The sequence below is a fragment of the Myotis davidii genome, unplaced genomic scaffold (assembly GCF_000327345.1).
Source record: "Myotis davidii unplaced genomic scaffold, ASM32734v1 scaffold569, whole genome shotgun sequence".
In the NCBI taxonomy this organism is placed as follows: domain Eukaryota; kingdom Metazoa; phylum Chordata; class Mammalia; order Chiroptera; family Vespertilionidae; genus Myotis; species Myotis davidii.
In genome coordinates this window covers 84,398-106,324 of record NW_006299876.1, presented here as the reverse complement: position 1 = coordinate 106,324, position 21,927 = coordinate 84,398, and the positions used below count along the sequence as shown (strand labels likewise).

At 38.3% G+C, this 21,927-nt stretch overlaps 1 protein-coding gene across 1 annotated transcript in view; it reads left to right on the top strand.

Annotated features, from left to right (window-relative positions):
- THOC2 (THO complex 2) overlaps window positions 1-21,927 on the top strand; it is a 118,041-nt gene that overhangs the window by 19,381 nt on the left and 76,733 nt on the right. Inside the window, exons 3-7 of the mRNA XM_015571960.1 lie at window positions 1,467-1,558; window positions 8,407-8,458; window positions 13,310-13,380; window positions 14,134-14,255; window positions 15,293-15,426. Coding sequence (XP_015427446.1) covers window positions 1,467-1,558; window positions 8,407-8,458; window positions 13,310-13,380; window positions 14,134-14,255; window positions 15,293-15,426 — 471 coding nt within the window. The remainder of the gene's footprint in view (window positions 1-1,466; window positions 1,559-8,406; window positions 8,459-13,309; window positions 13,381-14,133; window positions 14,256-15,292; window positions 15,427-21,927) is intronic.

Below are 21,927 nucleotides of genomic sequence, written 5' to 3'. Positions count from 1 at the left end.
GGGAAGCTTATGGTGACCATGCTTCATCTCAAGATACTTGTGAATGCTGGTTTAAATGCTTTAAAAGTGATGATTTCTATGTGAAAGACAAAGAACGTCCAGGTCAACCAAAAAAGTTTGAAGACCAACAATTACAAGCATTATTGGTTGAAGATGTGTGTCAAACTAAAAATCAACTTTCAGAAAGATTAAACTTTTCTCAGCAAACAATTTCCAATTGTTTACAAGCAATGGGAAAGATTTTAAAGGAAGGAAAATGGATGCCACATCAACTGAACGAAAGACAAGTGGAAAACCGAAAAGTCATCAGTAAGCTGTTGCTTCAACAGCACGAAAGTCTTTTTTGCATGGAATTGTGACTGGCGATGAAAAGTGGATTTATTTTGAGAATCCCAAATGCACAAAATCATGGGTTGATCCAGGTTAACCATCAACCTCAACACAAGGCCTAATTGCTTCGGAAAGAAGACAATGCTCTGCGTTTGGTGGGATCAGGAAGGTGTGGTGTATTATGAGCTTCTAAAACCAGGTGAAACCATTAATACTGATTGCTACTGACAGCAAATAATCAATTTGAACCACTCTTTGATCATGAAACGACCAGAATGGGCCGGAAGACACGGCAAAGTAATTTTGCTTCATGATGATGCACCATCACACACTTCAAAACCAGTTAAAGACACGTTGAAAGGTCTTTCTGGGAAGGATTAACCCACCCCCTGTATTCATCAGGCCTTGCTCCTTCAGATTATCACCGGTTCTGATCAATGGCACATGCACTTTCTGAGCAGCCCTTCAAAACGTAGGAAGAAGTGGAAAATTGGGTCTCTGAATGGTTTGCCTCAAAACAGGAAAAGTTCTATTGGGATGATATTCACAAATTACCTGAAAGATGGGGGAAATGTGTAGCTAGTAATGGACATTACTTTGAATAAAGCACTTTTGATGTTTCTTTTGAAATTATCGTGTTTTCTTTGATTACAAAATTCGCCATTAGTTGCAGATATACCCAGTGTTTTTAAAAAATCTGTGAAATTTGCTTCTGAGAGGAATGGTTAATTTAGTTTATATACACTTGTTGGCATTCTGTGAAGTCACTGAAAATGAAAATAATTTTAGAGGCTTTGGATTTTGAGAAAATGCTTTTAAAAGTGGGGGGATATTAGAATACGAAATGATGAGCACTGTAAATGCAAATATGTAAAATATATAGACATATTAGAAGGAAATTATCAAGCAGTAATTATGTTATAGTAGTGGAGCCAACATTAACTTTTTCCTACTCTTTTAGTATTGTGTTTTTGTGAAAATGAAAGGAAAAAATATGCTAAAGCATTAGATGTATACTTTTTCTTATTGTTGATGTTTATGATAAATCTGAAAAGTAGGAAATATATAGGTCTTCTCCAGAGATTCTGCTTTTCTTACATTCTGTGTACTTACATTCTTTCTTTTATGGTCAACAGATTTCCAGCAAGTTCTCTATGAATTATCATACCATGTCATTAAAGGGAACCTAAAGCATGAACAGGCATCTAATGTTTTTAATGACATTAGTGTAAGTATGTATATGCTTTTTAATGTAATAATTGTTGCCTATTTCTTTTGCATTTGATACAAACATCTTTGAAGTGTATAATTTGCATTTCAAAAATGAAATGCTTTAAGGTAATGTTGGTAAGTCATTGTTGCTAGACAAATAAAGATATTTTAGTCTTTTTGTCTGGTTGTGAGTAAAGCAAAAGAATGTTATGTAAGATGGGAGGGCAAAAACACACACACACACACAAAACAAAACCCCGGCATTGTAATGAAATCAAGATATAGTTAATTTAAAAGGGTACTATAAAAAATAATTTGACCAGGAATCTTTTTCTCCCAATATAGCATATCAAAGCATTTTCTTTTGTTTGTGGTTATGTTTAGAAATTATATTTTTAAATTGAGAATTTAATTATTTTAAATTGAGGCTGCATAGCTCTAATGTTCACTTGATGCCAATTTTCATGTGTTTACTGGTTTTAGAATACGTTAACTAGATTTTTTCCTAAACTTTATGTGATTATTCTGTTTTATTCTTTTTTAAAAATATGTTTTTATTGATTTCAGAGAGAGGAAGGGAGAGGGTGAGAGAGATAGAAACATCAATACTGAGAGAGAATCATTGATCAGCTGCCTGCTGCACACTCCCTACTAGGGATTGAGCCCTCAACCCAAGCATGTGCACTCTGTAGCAATGGAAACAATCTTGGCTAATAGAGGCACCTTAGATCAAGGTTTGCAAACTCAACTGCCAATAGGAGCTGGGGGATCTAGTGTTGAAAAATCATTAAAATTTTTTTTAATTGATTTCAGAGAGGGAGGGAGAGATAGAAACATCAGTGATGAGAGGGAATCATTGATTGACTGCTACCTGCACGTCCCCCACTGGGGACTGAGCCTACAATCCAGGCATGTACCCTGACCAGGAATTGAGCCATGACCTCCTCCACGGCTGGTCTATGCTCAACCACTGAGCCACCCTGGGCATCTGTTTCACTTATTAGAGAATTAAAAAAAAATATTGATTTCATAGAGAAAGGGGGTGGGAGAGATAGAAACATCAGTGATGAGAGAGAATCATTGATTGGCTGCCTCCCACACACCCCACATTGGGGATGAAGCCTGCAACCTGGACATATGCCCTGATTGGGAATCAGACCATGACCTCCTGGTTCATAGGTTGACACTTAACCACTGAGCCACACTGGTCAGGCTGTTTATTAGAGAACTAGAGGACCGTGCACCAGTGGGGTCCCTTGGCCTGGCCTGCAGGGATCGGGCCAAAACCAGCTCTCTGACATCCCGCAAGGGGTTCTGGATTGCGAGAGGGTGCAGGCCAGGCTGAGGACTCCACTGGTGCGCCATCAGGGTCGGGGAGGGACCACAGGAGGACTCCAGGGTGTGTCTGGCCCATTTCGCCCAGTCCCAATTGGCCAGACCCCAGCAGCAAGCTAACCTACTGGTTGGAGCTTCTGTCCCCTGGTGGTCAGTTTGTATCATAGCAACTGGTCAAATGTTCAAATGAACAGTCAGACACTTAGCATATTAGGCTTTTATTATATAGGATAGGATTTAAGTTAGATTCAGTCTATATGCTTTTCATGGTGGTTTGGTATTTGAATTGAAAGATGAGCTCTGAAATTGTAAGGGTGTTAGGGTGTTTATTGTAAACCAGTAGTTAAATTTGAATTTTTACAAGTGGTGTATTATTCTGCTAGGCTGGATTTTAAACTTATTTAAGTAAAATCCTCTGTCCAGTTGAGAACACCTTTAATAATAAGCATTATTGAGATAGGACCTGGAGCTTTTTGATATTAGTGCAAATTTCCCTTGTGCTGCCTTAAGCTTCTAGTCTCTTTCTGTTAGGATAGGTAATCTGCTTTGTATGATTTTTTTTTGTGCTTTTCTGGGGATAGTTTTTTTTTAAGCTTTTTAAGTCTTTATTGTTGAGAGTATTACAGATATTCCCTTCCCCCCACCCCTATTGCCACCCCTCCTCCCGTTTCCTGCCCTGTCCCTCTCCAGTCCTTCACCACCCTATTTTCTGTGTCCATAGGTAAGATCTTTGGTTAATCTCTTCCCACCTCCCTCTTCACTTTCCTCTGAGATTTGTCAGTGTGTTCCATGTTTCCATGCTTCTGATTTTATTTTATTCACCAGTTTATTTTGTTCATTATATTTCTTGTTCTTTTATTTTGATTTTTAAATTCAGTTGTTAATAGATATGTATTTATTGCTATTTTATTGTTCATATTTTTTTATCTTTTTCTTCTTCTTCTTCCACTTCTGAAAGAATACCCTTCAGCATTTCATATAATACTGGTTTGGTGGTGATGAACTCCTCTAGCTTTTTCTTGTTTATGAAGCTTTTCAATATTTTGCTCTCTCTCTTCTCCTTCTGCCACCTCCATAATGTGAATGTTGGTAAGCTTGAAGTCCCAGAGGCTCCTTATACTATCTTCATATTTTTGGATTCTTTTTTCCTTTTGCTATTCTAACTGGGTGTTTTTTACTTCCTCATATTCCAAATTGATTTGATTCTTGGAATCATCTACTGTTGATACCCTGAAATTATATTTTTAAATGTATTTTTGTTGATTTCAGAGAGAAAAGGAGAGGGAGAGGCGATAGAAACATCAATGATGAGACAGAATCACTGATCAGCTGTCTCCCGCACACCCTCCACTGGGCATTGAGCCTGCAACCTGGGCATGTGCTTTTGACTGGAATTGAACCCAGGACCCTTCAGTCTGTAGGCTGACGCTTTATCCACTTAGCCAAACCAGCCAGGGCTGTAAATTATTCTTTATTTCAGTTAGTGTGTGCTTAATTTCTGACTGTTCCTTTTTCATGTCTTTGATATTCTCACTAGGATCCTTGAAATTCTCACTAAGTCCCTTAAGGTCTCATGAAAATCTTTGAGTAACCTTATAACCATGGTTTTGAACTCTGTATCTAGTAGTTTGCTTGCTTCCATTTCTTTCATTTGTGACATGTTTTTTATCTCTGCATTTTGGCTGCTTCCCTGTTTGTTTCTGTGTATAGGTAGAGTTGTTATGTCTCCTGGAATTGATGGAGTGGCCTTGTGTATTAGGTGTCCTGTAAGGCCCAGTGGCTCAGCCTCCCCAGTCACCTGGGCTGGGCATTCTAGGTGTACCCCTGTGTACACAGTCTTGTAGTTGAGCCTTTATTGCTGTTGGTGTCACTGGGAGGAATTGATCTCTAGGCCAATTGGCTGTGAGGACCAGCTGTGACTACAGTGGGAGAGCTGCTATGTAGGAAACACCTTGTGGGGCTTTGGTGCTCACTGAATCTGCCCCTTGAGTGTGTCTCTTGTGGATGTGTGGATTTGTAATCTATTATGATCTGAAACTGTTCACTGGGTGCACTGGCTCTGGTGCCTCCAGGGAGGTGCAAAGTCAGCCACTGCCTGTGGCTACCTGGCAGGAGCTACAGAGAGATCTGCAGATGGCTGCTATTTGTATTATGCTTGAAAGTGCCCAGATGAGGCCCAGCTGTGAAGCAAGGCAGGCTGGTGCTATTGCTGGGTCTTGTGCTTTTTATTGATAGGTATGGAGCACGCTGACACCAGCTGCAGTTTGAGAGATTTTAGCGAAGTCTGAAGTCTGAGCCAGGAAAGGCCATTCATATGGGAAAGCTGCTGCAAAGAGCTTGGGTGGGACTGCAAATTGGATAGGGCAGGATCTCAAGGAATCACCAGGGTGGAGCAAACAGTGTTAGCCAGGCTGATGAAGAGTCAGATATAGCCTGTGTCAGTCAGCTATATGATAGGGGAGATTTCAGCACAAGAACAATGATCCCTGCTAGCACTCTTGTCTGGGAGAAAGCCACCCCGACTTCCTGCCCCGATGTCAGACAATCCAGTTCCTCCAGATATGTGTCTGGGTCCCCAAAAGCCACCCAGTGCTGGAGCTTGGAGGTATCGAGGCCGAGTAAGTTTGTGTGCTGGCCCTTTAAAAGGAACAGTTAGGTCTACAGCAGCCTCAGTATCACTTAGCTATCATCCCTACTGCTTTTTACTGCCTGTAGTTAGGGGGACTTTTCTTCCCAGCTCTAGAACCCTGGGCTGAGGGTCTGGTGTGGGGCTGGGCCCCTTTGCTCCTCGTAGGCAGCCTCTGCCGAGACAATCTCCAGATTTAAAAAAACGGCACACCTGGGTGCCAGCCCAGCCCGTTCCATGCCTCTGCCCCTCCTACCAGTCTCAATGTGCTTTCTTCTTCTCTAGTTGTAGGACTTCCATTCAGCCAGTTTTCAGGCAGTTCTGAATGATGGTTGTTCAGTATTGTAAATGTAATTTTGATGTGGTTGTGGGAGGTGGCATTTACCTATGCCGCTATCTTGGTTCTTCCCGGGGATAGTCTTAAAAAACTTCTGTGTTTAGCTGTTGTGATCTCCCCCTGTCATATTGATATGTATTTGAGCAGTAGGGCTTTAATGAGTTTCTCTTTTATCCCTGAACTGTCTATCTGATAATAGCATCATTAGCTATGTTGGAGTAGTCTATTTCTTTCTCTCGCTCTCTTTTTTTGGAATTTATTGGGGTGACACTGGTTAATAAAATTATACAGGTTTCAGATGCACAACTCTATAACACTGTATAGTTTGTTTACCACCCTAAGTCAAGTTGGAATAGTCTGTTTCTTAACATCTTTGAAAACTCTTGTCTTGCTCTGTATTTCTGGTTTTCAGCTCGAGTACTTTCATTTAAGTAGACATAGCCAAAGTTCATAGCCCTTAAGAAAGTTGAGACTAAAGTCTGGTCTACAATTAAGTTTATTTCATTCTGTAAATTGGGCATCAGTGTAGGGTTTAGTGTGGTTTTGGAAACTGAGCCTAATACTTTATTGAAAATGAATAGTCCAGGAGAATTTAATGCGTGTTTGGTTCTTACCTTCCCCTTTCCTTTGAGTCTTTAGTGATTTTATATATATACAAGTAGCCCATCACGCGATATCGCACGCAGTAGGCTGTCCGCTGCTTCTGCTGGAGCCAGCGGGAAGCACAGTGCACCACCGGGAGCTGCGCTGCTTCCACGGGAGCTGCGCTGCTTCCACGGGAGCTGTGCGGCTTCTGCAGGAGGCGGAAGTGAGCTGCTGGCGTCCATGGGAGTCGGGAGGGACCGGTGCAGATTCCCCGGGAGGCGGGAGGGAGCCGTGCTGCTTCCGCGAGAGGCAGGCCCACCGTCTCCTTTCCAGGACTGCACTCGGCCACGGAGGTTGTTGACTGGCCCCCCCTGTCAGTGTCTGTGTCCGCTCCGGCTCTGGGGGGCCGACCCGAGCCAAGGTACAGTGGCTCACTGGCCCCCCGTTTCTGCTCCAGGCCTCACCTGTGCGCACAACTTCCTCCTGTCCGGTCGTGACCCATTATGGCGTCCTGGCCTAATTTTCCATATTCCTTCTGTATATATATACTAGAAGTCCAGTGCACGAAATTTGTGCATGGGAGGGGGGTTGTCCCTCAGCCCGGCCTGCACCCTCTCCAACCTGGGATGCCTTGGGGGATGTGCAACTGCTGGCAGTCGGGCATCCCTCACACAATCCGGGACTGCTGGCTCCTAACTCCTTGCCTGCCTGCTACCCTGATTGCCCCCTAAACGCCCCCCTGCTGGCCTGATTTTGCCCCCAACTGCCCTCCCCTGCCAGCCTGATCGCCCCCAACTGCCCTCCCCCCTGCCAGCCTGGTTGCCCCCAACTGCCCTCCTCTGATGGTCTGGTCACCCCCAACTGCCCTACCCTGCTGGCCTGATCTCGCCCACAACTGCCCTCCCCTGCCATCCATGTTGTAGTGGGCATCTTGTGGTGGACATCTTGTGATGACATCATGTGAAGGTGTTGCACGAGGGCATCGTGCAAACCCTCACACAATCCGGGACTGCTGGCTCCTAACTCCTTGCCTGCCTGCTACCCTGATTGCCCCCTAAACGCCTTGCCACCTAGGCTTTTATTATATAGGATAGATACTTCTGCAGCTGGATTATCTTTGTCATGTCTTCCTCATAGTCTCAGTCTCACTATCCCATATCTTAGCCACAGAAACATATCTTGCAAATCTCTTACAGATGTCAGTTTGTTCTTTAGAATGAAATTTCTTTCCTTTAGTCTCTGAAAATAGGTTAATTTTAGGGTTGCTATCATGCCAGCAAACTAATTGCAATAGTTGAACTGTGATCCGTATTAATGGAAAATGGCTCTAAAATTGGGCATGGGAGCGGGAAGTGCTGAAGTTTTCATGCAGAAATGAGTGGAGAATTTTGGGTCAGTTTCTCCAAATGCTACAGGCATCAGTGCATAAGGAAAATAAAGATGCATTTATGGTAATTATTTTCATTTTCAGAGAATCTTGAGTTATTGAACAATAGCTTGTAATTGTTTTTGTATTTTTTAGATTTCTGTTACCACTATGATTTTTGCATATATCAATGTTGCTTAGGCACAAGCACAGCATTTAAAGTTTTGGTTTAAAAATGTACCATTTTAACAGTCTTGCTTTAGGTGTAGGTGTGAGGTACCCCAGATTCCAGTGGTTTCTAACATGAAACTTCATTGGAAAAATGTTACTTGTTTGTGCTCTTTAATATTTCCTGAGGTGCTTATTTAGGTTTCTGTGTTGTTGTTTTTTTAAAATCAGGTATTTCATGGTAGACATTTAACCATGTTTTCCCATAATTGTCTCCCATTTTTTATTTCTCTATATTATGAAACTTGAATATTTTTGTCAACATAGTGGTGTTGAGGTTTTGTCAGTTTTTCAGTTTTATTGCTGAAGAGTGTTAGCCTGAAGCCATAATACTTGCTGGTGTGTTATTGTAGTATTTACTATGAATAATTCTATTTTTAAAATTAGGAATTTCGTGAGGATTTGCCTTCCATTCTTGCTGATGTATTCTGCATACTAGGTAGGTATTAATCCTTTATTTTACCTGTAAAGTGCTGTTTGGTAAATTAATGTACTGTGTTAAATTGTTTCTTTTCAACCTAAGGATTTTACCAATGTATAAATGTTTCTTAAGATCTAGACTACATTTTTTTTTTTACTTTATAAAGAGTATAATATTCTAAGTCAAATGTAAGTATAATCACTATTTATAAACTAAGTTTATAATTCAAATAGTTTGAGTTTCCCAGATTGTATCTTTATATAAAATTGAGCTAAATTAAGTCATTTAAAATAAATAAGCCAAGTTTTCTGAAGCTGTTAGTCTGAGTTATTCCAATTTAGTATAATTAATCTTATGCCATACATGTCAGAATCTCAAACTTAGGACACTCAAGAGATACTTTGCTTTTCTACTCTTGATTACTCTTAATTTTAGAAAGAGCAATAAAAGCCAAAATAATAAAAATTCGTTTTGTTTTGAGGATGAGGAACCAGTTTTGGAAATAGCACCTTCTCTATTTGTTCAGATAAATAAGAATTCATGCAATATAAAAAAGGAATATTTCTCCCCCCCCCAAATTATAAGAGAAAGTATATTTAGAAAGTTACAGAGGTAGTACAAGTGAGCCAGTTGGGCTGCGAAGGCTCAGGAAACGAGTTACAGAAGCAAAAGACTGCTTGGAGCTTAGAAGAGGGAAAGGCTAAGAGAACGTACCTGGAAGCAAGAAGAAGGGAATGGGAAAGGCACAGGGCACAGGTGTGCTCGCCAATAAGGATTATTTCCTTTACAAAAAGTAGTATCTCTTCATGGGAAGTATGGATTTAAAAAATAACGTGTATTACAAATTCATTTCTCTAATTTTAGATCTGAATTAAAATAACAGCAGTTTTCCCCATCAGTCTTAGGCTTTCTGTAACTTTGATCCAATAGCAAACATTGCTAGATATTATAATACTCAGTTTAAAATAAGACTTAACCTTATGAAATCTGAAGAATATATAATGAGGGGCTGTAACCTGTACAAGACAACAGTAAATATGAATGCTCTTTAGCTACATGCATCCATATGAATAAATATAAAATAATAATATTGACCAAAATAAGCAACTTACAGAATATTAAAAAAAGCATAATTCCATTTACATAAAAGAGAAAAGGGGTAAATCCAGAGAAGACTGCATATAGTTTAGACACAGATGCATGTGAATTGGCAAATTGGCCCCTTAAACAGAGGGCAAGGAGATATTGAAGAGGCCGACTGCTCAAGATTAGTAGGTGGCAGGTTTAATAAGGGAACTTACCTACAAAGCTTGTCTCCTAGGGCTGCAAGACTAGTAGGTCTCCATACCTGCCTGCCAGAATCCTCAAGTTTATGTAGAGGCCCTAATGGGGTTCAGTCACGTTTACTGTGTGTCTCAACTGTTAGTCTCAACAAGATGTTGCTCTCTTAAGGCTACCTCCTTGGAAAATGTCCTCCACTATGGTAACAGTGGGGAGAACAACAAAAAGATTTAAAAGAGTTTGTCAAACTGGAATGAATTATTTTAGCTCATTAATTCCTGGAATTAGATAGGTTAGTTAAATGTCTTACTGAGAGCCTGGAATTTGATCTTAACAAATGTAAATGCCTGGTGCTTGATCCTTTTGGATGTTTAAGATTTCATAACAGCAGTTATGCAGAAACCGGTGAAAATGTATGGACTCTGTGAGAAATGAAAAGCGCAGACCATTGATAGGGTGACCATATGTCCCAGTCTTGTTTTGTTTTCCCTGGCATAATTATGAGTAGTGTCTTTTTTCAATCTTAAAACTTTCCTGGTTTATACCAACAACAAAAAACCTTTTAAACTTCATTTTCAAAACAGGCACTATGGATATGACTATATGTTACAAACATTACTTTGTTACAAACAAATTTCAATTTAAAAATTGCTTTTACTGTAAATTTGTAAGACTGAAAACGATTATAGATAACATTTCATGGAAACTTATTTTTTGATAGTGTCAGGAGTATATTTTATGTCTATCTCTGAGTATTCATCCATTATCAGCTTAGTAAGTCCAAATAATTTTTTTGATTTATTTTATTGGGATATATTTCTCTTCATAGGTATTTAGTAATATGAATTATTCTTACAAGTCATTGCTTCTTACTAGTAACGTGAATTCACGATGATGATGTTTGGTTGCTCTTGGGAAATTTCTTTTAGCCTATCCAGCCCATTATTACAAGCAATATTTAGGACAGCAAACTTGGAAAGAGAATTTCCCTCATCTGCCCCCTCACTCACATACCCCCACCCTTGGCAGAAAAAAATGATCCAAGGGTGACCCCAGATCAAGGTAGTGCAATAGGAGTAAGAACATGAGCTTCTCTAATACTAAAAATGACGACGATGATGATGATGATGGTGATGAAAATAGTAATAATGTAGGTGCCATTTTTTTGGAAAACCTATGTTCTAGTCATTGTGTTAAACATTTAATTTCATCTTAATCCTCACAGCAACTTGTGTATGGTAGTTGTAGAGGTCACAAAATTGAAGCTCAGAGAAATGATTTTACTTTTTTTTAAGGCCATGCAGCCTGTAAGGCAGGGTTTGGACCTGGATCTTTTTAGTTCTAGAGCCCATGATCTTTTTACTACATCATGTTGTCTTTCTAATATTTTAACAGTTATACCACAAATGAGTGCAAATGAAGGCGGACCATAAGACCAGATAACTTTCCTGGTTAAGATATCAATTTTATTTTTTTTAAAAAACAACAATCATGTAAGGGTGAGGGGATCTGAGACCTCTATTAACCTGAAAAGGGGGGGGGGGTGTCTGATGTAACTTGACGTGCTGACCTTGGGTCAGTGGTTGGTAATATTGGGACCTAGAGTTGGAAAAGGCTGAGGGCTTTTTAGTAAAACCATAGGGGAGATTAAAGTGATAGCACAAGAGGGAGGGAGGGAGGGAGGGAGGGAGAGGGGGAGAGAGAGAGAGAGAGAGAGACAGAGAGACAGAGAGACAGACACGAGAGATCAGCTAAGAAATTTACTGATGTCCTATTAAGTATTTCCTAACATGGTTAGAACACAGAGTGGTATCTTAATCAGGTCAGATGGCTAAGAGGAGGGAGAGCAGAATTCATCTGAAGAAGAACCTGCTACCCAGGTGCTCTATCTTAGGAACCTTGGGAGTAGATCTTAGGGACTTAAGGGCCTTGGATGGTAGGTACATACATGTTGGTTAAAATAATAGGCCCAGTTTAGTCCTGACCTCGCACAATCAGTATCCTTGAAGTTATAGGCTGAGGAGAGACCATAAGACCAGATAACAGGGAGACAACTAGGAGCTCCTGGAAGGGGGGGGGGAGATGAGCGAGATACCCATGGATTAAAAGTCTTATTGAGAGGTTGAGATTGTACTGCAGTTTACATTGCATAAATTACACCTGAAATTCCTTTAATACACTTGAGTTGACTGTGTGCTTATCTAAAGTGGCCAAAATATTGGGAAATGACACTTGTCCAGGAAGGGAAAATGGAGAAGGGCCAGGAAAATGTAGATATCTTTGATGATATATCCTCTTCTCTCTTCATTCTTAGTGATAGCAATAGAAAGTAAACTAAAGCAAGCAGTGGTAGGACATCTGTTTGGGAAGACCCTAGAACCCTAATAGGACACTTCTTATTACATTACTAAAATTTGTGACTCTATAGCACATTCTAAATTATGAGTTGACTTTAAAAATAGGAGAATAGTATGCAGTTAGTGAAAGCAACAATCCTGAGATCAGCCTTGTAATCTTGCCAATCCTGGTTGAAATTTTTGATGCTTGGCATTTAGAGCTAATTATTTTATTTCCTCTATACTTCAGACCAGAAAGTTGTTTGAAAGAAATTTTCTGAATAATTTACTGAAACTCATGGAGATCACAGTTTTTATAAATATTTCAGTAGGAAGAAAACAAAATCTTGAATAAATTTTTGTTTGCTAAATAGACTTGTAATTCAAAATAAGATGTTAAAAATATATTTTAGTACTCTCTTTTTATAGAGTTGGTGGCAAGGTAGCTTGGTTAGAACATGGTACATGCTACCAAGGTAGCCAAGGTTAAAGATTTGATCTTCATGAGTAATAGGTTCTTTCGTATAAGAAGAAATCTTTGTTGTCACCCAGTTCAGTTTTCACCCAATGAAGGAATCTTTTCTTTAGCGTCTCTAATGTGGTCATTTAAACTTGGCTTAAACATTTTGGATCTTTTATGTTAAATAAAATATATTATTTAAAAAGTTAATATTTCCATTTCTGAAAACAGTATTTTTTAAATATATTTTTATTGTTGATAGAATTACAGGTATCTCCCATTTCCCTCCCTTCACACCCCACCTCCCAGTCCCTCCCCACCTCCCAGGCCTTCACTACCCTATTGCCCGTGTCCATGGGAAAACAGTATTTTTTAAATATATTTTTATTGTTGATAGAATTACAGGTATCTCCCATTTCCCTCCCTTCACACCCCACCTCCCAGTCCCTCCCCACCTCCCAGGCCTTCACTACCCTATTGCCCGTGTCCATGGGAAAACAGTATTTTTTTGAAACTGTTTCTTCCAGTGCCATAGAACATAGCTCATTTTATGAATATGCCATTGATCCCAGGATCAGTCTCCAGAATCAGGAGAAATTAATGCTAAGCATTCATATGCATATGAAGGGCATCTCATACTTTTAACATAGTTAAAAAAATTTTTTTCTAAATTCAGAATGAAATATTTTAAAATAAGCTAGTTTTAAAGAAAATAAGTATATTATTATAGTTCTGGAGAGAGTCTAGAAAAATCAGTTAAATTTTCATCTTTTTTTCTCCTCGTCATTGTAGATATTGAGACAAATTGTTTAGAAGAAAAAAGCAAGAGAGACTATTTTACACAATTGGTATTAGCGTGTTTGGTAAGTTTTTAAAAAATACATTCCCTTTCTAAATTTTACATTGAACAATTATAATATAATCACAGTTAATCATGTTAATGGAGAAGGATATTGACATTCAGTTGATTATAAGGTATGATTTGGGTTTTGAAATGGAATGCTTTGTAAAATTAGACATGCTACCATGTCATTTCCATTCCTGACCTAGTAGGTCTCTAACTGAGTAAAAAGGTAAGCATCTAGCAAGTGAGAAGAAATGATGTGGACATCTTTTAAACAATCAATTTTTCATAAACTCTTTATTAGGCAAGGAGAAAAAGTATGGAGGTAATTTAAAAACAATAGATTCTAGAACTTGTTATAATCATTGTCTATGAAACGATTTTATGTTCATTAATTTAGAACCAGGGAGAAATGCCATTACTCAGACCTAGAAGAATGTCTTTGTTTTTTCTGTATTAGAATTATTTGACCTAAACCGTAGAAATCAAAGAAGGCTTAAGTGCTGTATTGTCTTAAAGAAAATGCAGTTGACAGACTCAATAGGCTGTAAATACCATGCATAGACTTTCTTAGCAAGTTTATTAAAAAAGCTATGTTGTATTTTTCAATATTTGGAGAGTCATCATTTTTGTTGAAGTTTTTAATTTTGTTATAAATTATAAGCTGATATCTAATGTGATATTTTCATTAATTATTTTGAGTGTATTTAAGATTGTGAATGCACAGTTGGAATGCTGAATAATAAATGTCCTTTAATATTTTCAAATACAGTATTTAGTTTCAGACACAGTTCTAAAGGAACGCTTGGATCCAGAAACATTGGAATCATTAGGGCTTATCAAACAATCACAGCAATTCAATCAAAAGTCAGTTAAAATCAAGACAAAACTCTTGTAAGTACATGCATTTTTATGTTGTACATCAAGTACCCGCGTATGTGTTTTAGTTCTCATTTTGAATACTAGAAGTTTCTTTTTTAAATTTATAGAGTGACATTAGTTAATAGGATCATATAAGTTTCAAGTATATATCTCTTTTTTTAAAAGTTTAAACGTGAAGTTAAGATTTTATTGTGAATTAAAGGGAAATAATACACCCTCGGGCACCAAGAAGTTGGGGTGGGCAGGCTCTAGAACAGTGGTCCTCAACCTGTGGGTCGCGACCCCTTTGGAGGTTGAACGACCCTTTCACAGGGGTCGCCTAAGACCATCCTGCATATCCGATATTTACATTATGATTCACAACAGTAGCAGAATTACAGTTATGAAGTAGCAACGAAAATAATTTTATGGTTGGGGGTCACAACATGAGGAACTGTATTTAAAGGGCCAGAAGGTTGAGAATCACTGCTCTAGAAGCACTGCCTCAAGTGTATATTTCTATGGTACATGATCTGTATATTGTATTGTGTGCCCTCCACCCAAAGTCAAATCATCTTCTGTCACCAACTTTCTAAAGGCAGTTTGAAGATTTTATTTTGTTGCTGTTAGCATGTGTCTTGTGTTTCTTTCTTTATTAAAAATTTTCTTTATTGATTAAGGTATTACATGTGTCCTTGTTTCTTTTAAAAGTAGCCAATGAGTCAGCAGTGAACATTATCATGTGAAACCAATGTTAATATTTAAAATAATGTTCAGTGCTTTCATTATTACCAATAAAATATAGCTATGTCTATAATCTAGGTATATTCTTAGTCAGTGATGGAAATAGTGTTGTTATTGTTCCTTGGGATTAGCCATATCTTTTCCTTGTGTTACTGGTTTCACCTGTGTAATTAACATTGGGGTGTGTCTTATGAACAACAGTAATTTTCTATCCTAAAAGTATATATATATTAGAGATAAGAAAATTCAGTAACAGTACATTACTTTATTCAAGCTTGTTAATTGAAATTAATTTTATCTCCTTTATGATGTTTATGTAATTTCAGTTATAAGCAGCAAAAATTCAATTTGTTAAGAGAAGAGAATGAAGGCTATGCTAAACTGATTGCTAAATTGGGGCAAGATTTATTGGGAAATATTACTAGTGATTTAATCTTAGAAAATATCAAATCTTTAATAGGTAAGACATATATCTATATATAGTATGTGTTATAAACATAAGGTTTTTATTTTTGTTAATCCTCACCCACAGTGTGTGTGTGTGTGTGGGGGCAGGGTGAGGGGAGAAACATCGATGTGAGAGACATCGACTGGTTGCCTCCCGCCCCATACTGGGGCTGGGGTTTGAACCTGCAACCGAGGTATGTACCCTTGACCAGAAATTCAACTCGAGACCCTTCAGTGTGTGGGCCAATGCTCTAACTACTGAGCAACACGGCCAGGGCAAGATAGTTTTTTTTTAGCTGTGCAGAATATCCATAAAGAAGAAATGAGTGTATTCTCTATAGGCCTTTTTAAATTAAGAAATGAAAGAAGTGTCCAGCTTGTACTTTAAGATTTTTATCAGTAATAATTAAATTTGGGATGATATTTATGAGAAATCTTTTTTGTCACTGTTACCTGTGGTGTTTGTATTAGTTTCTGCTCTCTCTAGTATTTCTATTTTTAATTGTAAGTATTTTTTAATAATCTTAAAGGGGGCAGATAATAAGTAAGCTAATGTGAAACTACAATAAAATCTTTGGTGTGAACTCCTAAAACTTGAAAATGTTTAGTTCTTTTGAACTTGATTTAAAAATATCTTTACCAGGGACATTGATATGCACCTTATTTTATATTTACAACAGTCTATTAAAGTAAGTGTAGCAGATGCTGTAAAAGTGTAACAGATAGGAAAGTGTTATTCTCCCTATCTTTTAAATAGAATTTACTTTTTAAATTTGCATTGAACATTTGGAGGAAATAGTTGGCTTCTATAGAAAGAGCAATGAATGGTAGAAAAATAGGGTAATACTGATTTTTCAAGAATGGAAAGAATTTTTGCCATTATGTTTTAAGTGTTACACTGTTTTAGGGAAGATTTTGCAACACTTAGATGTCTTAGATTTTGAGACCTCTCAGAGAAGTTATATTCCCTGCTTCACCGGTTATATTTTAGGGGGTGTTTATTCTCAATTTCTCAGTTCTTTCTTTGTTTTTGAAATTTATGTATGACTAAGAGAGAGGAAGTATCCCAATCTTTATCCCCTTCCTCTAATGCTGTGTGTAGGGACCCAGCTTTGGCTTTTGGTGATCAACAGGTATGGAAGGTAAGGAGCTTCTGGTTTAAATTTACCCCTTTCTTTGAAGTAAGTCTAGTTCTGGCAGCTAATTGACTCTCTTTGCTACTTCTTCCTGATGTCAATTTAACAGCAGGGCTAGCCACCCCATAGGTAAGACTTGCTTACCTGTGTGGCAGTGACCCATTTTAAAAAATCCTGTAGTTTCCTTTTTATTCTTTCCAGGGTAGGCTCTACATTTCCCCCCGAAGCATTTTGATCTAGCTTGGGATTCTTGTCAGTGTTGCTTTGCTATAGTTTCGTCTATCCTTGTATCCTGCCATGTACTTTCTTAAGATGGTATTCCCACATAAAAATTCTGTCCTGTGTAAGCTCCTCAGTTGTTTTTGTTTTATCTGCCTGTTCATTGACATCTCTTGTCTGTCCTTTTGTCTTTTATTTTTTGTCCTGTGAATTAAAACCTTTTTAGTCCTTTGTTGTTTTGGGACTAGTTTAAGGAGCGATTTTTTTGAATGTGTGCTTTTATCTAAATGGGAAAATGTACACTCCTTTCTTTTCTTGAACTTTTTGCTCTTATAGAAAATGGCTTATGTTACTGTCTCTAAAGAACAATGTGGCAATCACAACGGCAAGCCCACGACACACATGGATATTCCATGAGTATAAACAATTTGTTTCTTGGTTAAACCTCTATTCTAGTCCATCAAGTGTACTGTGAAGCACACTAGTCCAGAAGCACTCAGATGTTGCCTCATCAAGTAGCCTTTGTTGGACACCCCTCTCAACATTCCCTGTCACTCACTATTTTTCTTCTGAGCACTTAGCACTGTATAAAATGCAATGTATTTTATTCCTGACCCCCACTGGGGGTCAGTGTAAGTTCCGTGAGGACAACTAATTTTGTTTTGTTTAGTACCTCTAACCTCAGTGCCTGGTATATAGATGCTGAATAAATACTTGTTGAAAAATGAATGAATCTTTCTTCCTTTCTGTTAGAGTTTATAGTGATTCTTAGCATCTTTTCCTTGATATGGAGGATTTTAGAAAGTTCATCTTCCTGGCTCAGTGTTTGTTTCTGTCTGGCTATCTGACTCCCTCATCTCCCCCTTTGTATAAGAAAGAAATTTTTCATTGACATGAAAATTGAGGTTAAGAATTCTAATTCTAATGAGCATTAGAATTTATTGAATTCCTTCTCAATGCAGATTCCATGCAGGCCTTGTCTCATCTGGCCAGAGCAGATCACTGACACAGCATTCTATTTTTCATGGCATTTTTTAATGTTTCCCCTTGTTTATTCCCATTGTTTTCTCTTTAGGAACAATTTAGACAGATAACACCTCGTACAAATCTATCTCAGGTGTGATCTCTTTCACCAGCCATTGGCAGAACGGATATCTAGTTTGGGAGGTATGCATTTTAGTTACATTTACATTTCAGGGTATTTGGTTGACACAGGATAAATTCTTATATCATCCTATAATTAGAAGACATTCTCCCTAAATGATTCTGGTGCAGCAAAATGTTTATATCCTAAATAAAAAAAATGTTTATACCCTGTCAGATCATCTGGGGCTATTTACTACATGAACAAACAAGGAAGTAGAACCATTATGAGTCTTCATGGTGGTTGTGATCTCAAGTTTGACATTAAATATGAAAAACTTGTTAAGTAGGAATTGGTAGTGATTAGTTTAGGGTCTTGAGCTGCCAAGTCATAGACCCCACACAAATGATCCCTGCATCAAGAAGGCAAAATGCATCTTTCAGAAATTAGAGGAGAGGATGTTAGATATGGTGTCCTTTGATCGATGAACTAAACTTATAAGCACTCTATTCTTCTGAATGCCTTTCAAAAAAAGCAATAGCTAGGTGTTCTTTTCTTCTAAATTAGTGCTCAGCAAAATTTTTTTCTAAAGGGTGATCAAATATTTTGTTTTGTTTTGTAGGCCATGTGGTTTTTTTTGTTGCAGTTACACAACTCTGCCATTGTAGTATGAAAGCAGCCATAGGCATTACGTAAATAAATGAGTGTGTGTGTGTTCTAGGAAAACTATTTACAAAAGCCTAATGGATTTGACCCAGTATGCTGATCCTGCTTTAAATCAAAAGTGCTGGTTAAAAATTAGTTATGGAGCTAGTTTACTTGAGTTAAGTTTAAGAGTGTGAAAATAGTTCTTCTTTTTGGCTTAGACTCTAACCCTTTCCTTCTTATCCAGAATCAAAGCCTACTTCACCAAACCCCCCAGGATCTTCATTTGTTACCTGTCGTTGAAGGTTGTAGATTTGACGGGATGGGGAAATACAAAGTGATAGCTCTGCCCCTTCAGTCTCACACGTCCTCTTGGTTGCTTGTCAAGTGACCAGAGAAACATTAAAAACAAAATAAAACTCTGAGCCAAATGATTTTATTCTTGAGAAGATTATGGGACATCTAACCTCGTTGATTACCTTATCTTGACTGCCTAATATTTAACTTTGGACCAGTTTGATTATAAGGGCCATTTTGCCTAGAAGCATCTTACTGTGTTGATTCTTTCCTATCCCTTTGACTGCCAGTTGACTGTCTCGTTTACCTAAGTTTTTGCTTTATTGAAAGTTTCTTTACTACAGACTAGTTATGAAGTTATTGTTCTCTACTATGAAAAAGATGGCAGCAGTTGTTTATTTTTTAGCATTATGTTTTTATTTTGTTAGGTGCATTTTTCTTCATCTTGGTTCTCTGGTAATTTTTTGCCTTGACACATGTATTTTTTTTTTTTTGCAAATGTGATTTATTAGAAACTAGTGGCCCAGTGCACAGAATTCATGCATGGAGGGGGGTTCCCTCAGCCCAGCCTGCACCCTCTCCAATCGGGGACCCTTTGGGGGATGTCCAACTGCCAGTGCGGCCCCCACCACCACCACGGCTTTGTCCAGAAGATGGCTGGTTGACCCAGTCTAATTAGCATATTACCCTTTTGTTGATATAGATAGATTATACAGGATAGGATTGCTTAAATGGGGGGAAGGGGGTGGGAAGAAGCCTTTTTCAACAGGAGGAGATGCTCTTGGCAGACAAAAATACATAACCCCTATATCTAGACTGATTGCTAGCCATATGCACTATACTGTCAAACCGGCCATTAAAAAATTGGACCACTTTCTTACACCTTACACCAAACAGCTGTTGCCCTTAAAACCCCTCCTCAGCCCCCACCTTAGGTTCTGCCTTTGCAGTTCACCCAGATTTGGTTCTGATTGGTTGGTTTCTATTCCAGTGTCAAAAGCTCCACCTCCTAGGCAGCCATCTTTGTGAGGGTGTGAGGGTTAATTTGCATATTACCTCTTTATTATATAGGATAGTCTAGCATAGGTCTTTATTGCCTATTTTAGTTCACTTGATCTGCTATAACAAAATACCACCGACTGGGTGGCTTATAAACAACCAAAAGGTATTTCTCATAATTCTGGAGGCTGGGAGCCCAAGATCAGGGTGCTAGCATGCTTGAATTCTGATGAAGGGCCTCAGTTGCAGACTGATGGCTTCTTGCTGTATCCTCACATGATGGAAGGGTTAAGAAAACTCTGTCTTTAAAATATATATATTATTGATTTCAGAGAGAGGAAGGGAGAGGGAGAGAGAGATGGAAACATCACTGATATGAGAGCATTGATTGGGGATGCACACTGGGGATGGAGCCCACAACCTGGGCATGTGCCCTGACCAGGAATTGAACTGTGACCTCCAGGTTCATAAGTCGACACTCAACCACTGAACCATGCCAGGCAGGCGGAAACTCTTTTTTTAAGGGCATTGATCTTATTCATAAGTGCTTTGCTTTCATGACCTAATCCCCTCACAAAGGCCCTTACTTTCTGATATCATCACATTTGGCATTAGAATTTTAGCATATGAATTCTGGCGGTGGGTAGGGAGGACAGACACAAGCAATCAGGCCATAGCATTGCCTGTTTCTAAAGTAATTCTAGATGCCAGATCATGTCCTTTTGTTCAAAACATGGTTTTTCTTTGTCTCATAAGGTCCATTCTGTCAGGAACATGATGATTGAAACTGTCATTTTCTTCTCTGAAATGTACAGGCTGGACATCTTATCCAGTCATGTTTACAATATTACCTTGGTCTTTTGTTGTTGTTAAGAATCTCAGTTTGGCCTGTTACTAAAAAAGCCATTGTCAGTTTAATCATATCTTTGCCTGTAGTTGCAATCACTTGATCTAATATACTGTCCATCTTGTCCATCTTTGGGGGAAACTTCAGTTACTTTTCATTGCATTTTTTTTCAAAGATGTATCATTCAGAAGGTGTGAATTCTGCTCAAGGGAGGGAAGGCATTTTCTTAATCTCTGTATCACAAGCACCTGGCACACTGGCTAATTATTCAATGTTTATATAAATGAAAGAATGAATACATGGCTGTTACAGGCCTGCCATTTTCTTATTTTTCCACTTGTTCTCTTTTAATATGGTTCCCTATTTGTTCCTCAAAAGGCATAAAGGCGCTCTCTCTCTCTCTCTCTCTCTCTCTGTGTGTGTGTGTGTGTGTGTGTGTGTGTGTGTGTGTATTAATGTAGCTGGTGATAGAGCTAGGGAGCTAGGCTTATGATTTATCTCTAGATCACATGACTGTCGATGCTTGAGCTGGACAAAAGCCTTTCTAAGATGCTTGAGCACAAGAGTGACTATGTTCTGCCACAGCTGCCATTAGAAAAAAATGATTTTGGACACTTCAAGCTTACTGATTGTTATTAGATATCATTGTGTATGAAATAGTTTAACTGTTACTTAGCAAATTTCTAAGGTTTAAAAATTATTTTCTAAATCCTTAGTTTGGTAACTTTTTCCATTTTATGTAGCAAAGGTCATACTAATTGATTGGAGTAACTGATGACAACTGAGACATTTAATAGAAAATTCATAAGCCAGTTTTTCATTTGTGGAAGATGCAAAAGTTGTTATCTATCATAAATAAAAGTACATATCTCTTCTAGATTACTTCCTTAAATTGTACCTAAAAAGAAATTGGTAGTTGATAGTACAGATCATTGATAGATTAGCCTTCATAGAATACTACTATTTTTTTAAAAATATGTCTTTATTGGAGAGAGAGAGAGAGAGAGAGAAAGAGAAAGAGAGAAAGAGAAAAAAACAATGGATGAGAGAGAAACATTGATTGGCTACCTCATGCAGTGCCCCTACTGGGGACCAAGCCCACAACCCGGGCATGTGCCCTGACAGGTATTGAACCAGTGACGCCTTGGTACATGGGACAACGCTTAATTCACTGAGCCACACTGGCCGGGCAATAGAGTACTACTATTAAATAAAACAATGGTTCACTAGCACAATGAAAATAGAAATTTTAAAGCAATATATATGAAATACATTTCCATGTAACAT